Here is a 5823-nt window from a genome sequence, read left to right as displayed (position 1 = left end):
TGAAAAATTGTGCTTTATATGTGCAATATGAATCATAATGTATTCTGCTGTCATATATAACAAATTAAAATAAAAATGTTTTCATAAAATAAAAAAAAAAGAAGTTGTTATTCAGGAATACAGAGGTCATAAGTCAGTTAGCTGACTCTATTTACCCCTGGGCCTTTGAAGATGGCAATTAAAAAAAAGGGGGGATGATATTTGCTTTAATATTTTAAATAGTATTTAAATATGTGGCAACCTCCTGCACTATGACTCTCCTGCTGTTGAGCCTGGTTCAGTTCCTCTGGGGAGCCAGACTGATTTAGTGTAGTTCTCTGTGTGGTCAGGGGATCTCTGAGGGTCCCCGAGTTCCTCCTTTCAAGGGATCCGTGAGATTAAAACTGTTTTAACAATTGTGTCAAGATATTACATGCCTTTTTTTACTCCCATTTTATCTGGAGTTTTCTGGAGGTGACATGGTATGTGATATCTCAGCAGACTGAAGGCAGAAGCATGGAGAGAATCCAGCGGTCTACAATTCCACCAGACATGGCAGATTTGCAAAGCTATAAGATGAACCCTCTCCTTATTTGGAGAGAATTTTCATAGAACTTGAACACACCTGTTCATGTAAGAGTTACCTATATGTAGATTCCATGTTTGGGATGAAAAGAATCATCCATAGTACAAAGAAATCACACCCATCGAACCATCTGCCAGGTGGTCAGAATTCCAGCCGAAGCCCCTCTCTGACCCCAGGAAAATCACCTCCTTTGGGCCACTGAGTAAGGGATTGCTTCCTTGGCCCCTTTAGCTTTTAGCTTTTTATAATTTAAGGTGTCGTTCCCCATCAGAATCAGGAGCTTCCTCCTGAATGCTCATGAAACGGTGACCGTGTCTACCAAACAGCATTGCAGGAGAATGAACCAGATGATCGTGACCATGAAAGTGCTTTGAGAATTAAAAAGCACTAGTTTGGGGCTGGGGATGTGGCTCAAGCGGTAGTGCACTCGCTCGCACTTGCCCAGCATGCACGGAGCACTGGGTTCGATCCTCAGCACCACATAAAAATAAAATAAAGATGTTGTATCCACCGAAAACTAAAAAATAAATATTAAAAAAATTCTCTCTCTAAAAAAAAAAGCACTAGTTAAATACAAATTCTAATAAAAGGTTAAAAAGCATAAATATGGACACGCAGCACACAAAGGCAAGCCAACAAGTCTGAAACTAATCACTTATTAAAAATATTCTGGAATTTTATTTATTTATATACACTGAAAAAGAGAATAACAGGCTACTATGAGCACAAAAAAAATCTCAAAGGACCAGAAGTAAAAGATGTCTATGGCATGGACTCAGGAATTTAAAATTACTCATTATTTTAAATACACTAGATTTTTTCCTAATGATAAAAAATTAAAAAATGGTCTTTGTAGAAAAGTTCAGAAATATAAACATAAAAAGGAGAATAAAAACCACCTATAATTCTATCCCCTCAGAAATAACTCCTAACATTTTTGGGTTAAAAAAAAAAACCTTAGATTTGTTTTATATGATTGATATCATACTAAATATGGAGGTCTGTGTTCTGCTTTCTTCACTTAGCATCGCATTGAGAACACCTCCCCCAGGACATTACAGATTCTTCGTAAACACGAGTGCAGTGGCTGCTTCTGTTTCAGCCCCACATTGAGGACTGAGCGTCCGCAGCAGGCTGGGCCTGAATAGAAAACTAAAGACATAGCAAAGCCAAGGCAGGAGAACTGAGTCCACAAGACTGAAAAAAATCAGGGCCTGAGTTCCTCCTCCCCGGGGGGAGGGAGTTCCAGCTCTGAACAGGCTCCTTCTGAAAGTGGGGGATTCTCCTGCTTCGTCCTAGGACAGGCTGGCGGATTTCCATTTAGGTGAGGTCAGTCCCTGACCATGTCAATGTCAGGAGACTCTGACATGAAGGATCTAGTTCTAAACTGGCAACGTGGGTCATAGATTCTTTTTTGCTTACTGGCTAGTCACACACCTTTTTAGGAGCACTGGTAGCGTCTCCTAGTAGGAAGCTACTTCTGGTGACTTTCGGGTGTGTGTGTGTGTGTGTGTGTGTGTTTTTCCCCCCTCTGTGGCTGAATGAGGGTGTCAAAAAGCAAAAAAAAAAAAAACCCAAAATGATAAAAAGAGAAATTACTCCTGGATAGTTGGTAAAGATAGCACTTTAAAGTCACCTAGGGCCTTCACATCCCCAGCAGTCCCAGCCTTTGCTGGGCTGTTCATGATGGTGTGGGATTGGCAAAAAGGAGAGGAAAGAAGGTTGGAGGTGGGGTGCCACAAGGGTAGTTCTCTGAGAACTGGATTTTCAAGTTCAAAGTGCTCCTAGCTTTCTTCTTCCGGACAGTGCTCTTCACATCATGGGATAAGCGATGACAAAATAATTTAGCTCTGAATCGATCAGCTTTCTGTACTTCCTGTAAATTTCCCGGAGGGTCCTGTCTTCTTCATTTGTCTCGTATCTGTTTGTATAAATTCTCACCTGGACCAACAGAGAAATGCACCCCCCCCCCCCCACACACACACAGTGACCACATCATTCAGGACCTAACAATTAATCCAAAGGATCTGATAGAATTAGGAAAAGTTTAAACTAGCTACAGTCATCCCTTGGTATCTATAAGGGATTGTTTCCAGGACTCCCCCCTGTTCAGATACCAAATCCATGGATGCTCAAGTCCCTTTTATAAAATGGCATAGTATTTGAATATAACCTATGTGCATCCTCCTGTATACTTTGAATCACCTGGAGATGACTTATAATACCTAAGGCAACGTAAATGTTATGTAAATAGTTGTTATACTGCATTGTTTAGGGAATAGCAATAAGAAAAAGAGTCTGTATATCTTCAGGACAGACCCAGCATTTTTCCCCAAATATTTTCTATCTGTAGTCAGTTGAATGCACAGATGTGGAACCCATGGATACTGAGGCCTGAGTGTAATATGGAAGGGAGCTCTCTGTGAAACTGTTCGATTCAGGTGTGATGACTGCCCCCTGCCCAGCCGTCACTTCATCTCTGACCTGCATCTCAGAGCAGAATCACCATGTCCAGACACCAAGGGTGTCCAGACACCAGAGAACCAATTGGGGGCTCTTACCTTGAGGGTGCGCAGGGCACACTGCCCCTCCTCTTGGCTCTTCAGAATTCGCTCTACAAATCTAACATCGAGGAAAGCCCAGATTTTAAAGTAAAACAGTTTTCTGCAGTTTAGAATGAGAAGGTGCAGCTCTTCATCCAGTGACTCATGGTTGTTGTTGAACTCAAAAATTAATTTCTGGAAAAGTACCAAAGAGGGGAGTGTGTGGGCAGGGTTGCTGGGACTGGCTGGGTCATTCTACCTTATCTGCAAGGCCCAGCTTTGGGCCTGATGATAGCTGGAGTGGTTTGCAAGCTTTTTAGATAAGGGACACTAGATATTTAATTCTCAAAGGAAGAGATTTGAGAATAAGTGTGATTGCATGCAAATTTGAAAAACTTGGAATGTGGAGGCAAGTGCATTTGGAATCCAGAGACCAAAGTGCTGACCTCAGCCCTGGGATGGACTGGCTGGGTGATAGTGGGCAGGCTGCCAAACTTCAGGTTTTTTCTGTAGCTCTGAGAAATCATAGTGATGTCTGCCCTGCACGCCTCATGGTTATGCGGACATCAAATGAGCTATTAGCATCTTCATCCATGCTCATAATGTTATTTATAGTTATTCATGTCAATTGTTACAACCACTGGGAGGCCTTTAGGAGGGACAAAAATGATTTTATATATGGGGGGAAAATGCAAGATTAGAGAATAGCCCAGAACCTCCAAGCTCTTCAGTGGACTAAACTGAATTTAGCTTTTAGGTTAGTTTGGTTCTCTCCCAACCCATCTTTCCAAGTAGCAGGCACTTCTGTAATCCAATAGGTCCCTGCAGAGCACCGACCACAGGAGCCACAGGGACTCTGTGTTCTGCTGTGGCCTGGTAGGAAGGTGGAAGAGGCTGACCACCTGTCACTTGGAAGGCTCCTCCTAACTCTGACTTCACAGCTCTGAGCTAAGGATATAGAGGATTTTCTTGGTTAACAACCAACCAGAAAATTCCTGTATTTCAGGAAAAGCTCAAACCAGCTACAGTCATCCTTTGGTATCTATAAAGGATTGCTTCCAGGACTCCCCCTGTTCAGATACCAAAATCCATGGATGCTCAAGTCCGTTTTATAAAATGGCATAGCATTTGAATATAACCTATGTGCATCCTCCTGTATACTTTAAATCACCTGGAGATGACTTATAATACCTAAGAACAACGTAAATGTTATGTAAATAGTTGTTATTCTGCATTGTTTAGGGAATAGCAATAAGAAAAGAGTCTGTGATGAGCAGCAGTCTTTGTCATCTGCTGTGGTATTGGGGACACGGGGGAAGTTGGTCTGGCAAACATTTCTTAGACCCTCAATTTGAGATGTGTGGGAGCTGAGCTAAGAACGGGCAGCAGAGGGCTTTCCTCTGGGAAAGCCAGTCACCTGAATGACAGTCGCTCTTCTCAAGCCTTCCTGAGTCTCACTTCCCACTTACCTGCAGAGTGTGCCGGAAGGTGGGGAGGAGGTCCATCAGAGTGGGCCGCATGGACCAGTCTGGATCACTGAAATAGCAGCTTCTCAGACTGATGCTCCTGACCGGGATCTCCTGCAGGAGGATCCGGGCCAAGCGCTCGAATTTCATGACCCGCTCAAAGAAGAAGTTCACCTTCAGGTTGTTGGCCTGTCTGGCCAGCTTGGCCCAGGACATGCCCCAGACAACTTGGCCATGGGGATCATGAATATGGCATTTGATGTTCATGGTCCAGAGGGTGCTGGCGTTGTTCTCACCCAAGTTCTCGAGCAGCTCATCGGAGATACAGTTGTAGTTGAGCGTCAGTGACACCAGGTTGTGGAACATGGCCATGGTCTTGTTGAACTGGGGGCTGCTATAGACGGCCAGGTGATGGCTGAAGTAATCCTCAATGTTGAGTTCCGAGGCGATGCTCTCGTTCCGCAGGTAGCTCAGGGAGTTGAGGACATGGCAGCCTTGCTCCACTGTGAGCCTGGCCCCTTTCAGGCTGAGGTAGTCCAGGTGTTTGCCCATTTTCTTCAGGAAGAAGCTCAGGCTCTTGATGAGAGAGCTCCTGATGCTGTTCCTCCAGACCAGACGGTCCAGTTCCAAGTGCTGAATGGAAAGAGACTTCAGGCGGTTGTTACTCTTGCCCAGGCACGAGAGAAGACCTCGCATGGTGACCTGAAACTTCTTAGTCAAGACAGCATTGTAAGGATTCAGGAATTTGATCTCCAGGTGTTCCAGATAACGGCCAAATTTCTTAACATACCAAAGTGCTGACTCAAATTCGGATGCATGTACCCGGGAAGGTCTCCCGCTGAAGGTGATGGTCCTGTATCGCCAGAGGTCAGCTGAATACATCATCTGGTTCCACTTCCTGCAGACCAGGGCTGCCCTGGACCTGTCCCTGTCTCCCAGCCACCAGAAGACACGTCGCAGGCATACATCGGGCAGGGTGGCCCAGCAACTCTGGTCTTGAGGCTGGATGGGTTCACTTTCTTCATCCATCAAAGAACCCAGATGTGTTGTGCAGCTGCGTGGTAAGCAGGGCTTCCAAAAATGAGGAAAGACAAGCAATTGTTTTCTGTGGGGAGTACAAAGGAAGAGCCATTACCTGCCCAGCAGAAGTTAAACTCAGTTGAACCAACTTTCTCTGTGGTCCTCTGTGTGCTATATTAGGCATGGTACCAGCTGAGGGGGGTTCAGATTCACCTCATGACACAACCCA

The 5823-nt window shown here is 44.5% G+C and overlaps 1 protein-coding gene across 1 annotated transcript; it reads right to left on the bottom strand.

Annotated features, from left to right (window-relative positions):
* Nucleotides 1-2377: 2377 nt before the first annotated feature.
* Fbxo39 (F-box protein 39) lies at nucleotides 2378-5603 on the bottom strand. The gene is made up of 3 exons (XM_046424977.1): nucleotides 4578-5603; nucleotides 3127-3303; nucleotides 2378-2506 (listed from the first exon to the last, which is right to left on the bottom strand). Exons 1-3 carry the CDS (start codon nucleotides 5601-5603, stop codon nucleotides 2378-2380), a joined length of 1332 nt encoding a protein of 443 aa, XP_046280933.1.
* Between the last annotated feature and the right edge of the window lie 220 nt (nucleotides 5604-5823).

The sequence above is a fragment of the Marmota monax genome, unplaced genomic scaffold, assembly GCF_021218885.2.
Source record: "Marmota monax isolate L192 unplaced genomic scaffold, Marmota_monax_Labrador192_F-V1.1 WCK01_AAM20220418_F8-fsc00218, whole genome shotgun sequence".
Lineage (NCBI taxonomy): Eukaryota > Metazoa > Chordata > Mammalia > Rodentia > Sciuridae > Marmota > Marmota monax.
This window is presented reverse-complemented; position numbering and strand designations above follow the sequence as displayed.

Coding starts and splice junctions, on each gene's coding strand:
- Fbxo39 (XM_046424977.1), bottom strand. CDS start 5,603: ATGGATGAAGAAAGTGAACCCATCCAGCCTCAAGACCAGAGTTGCTGG. Junction 3,304..4,577: donor CCTTCCGGCACACTCTGCAG/GTAAGTGGGAAG, acceptor GTACTTTTCCAG/AAATTAATTTTTGAGTTCAA. Junction 2,507..3,126: donor GTGCCCTGCGCACCCTCAAG/GTAAGAGCCCCC, acceptor CTGTTGGTCCAG/GTGAGAATTTATACAAACAG.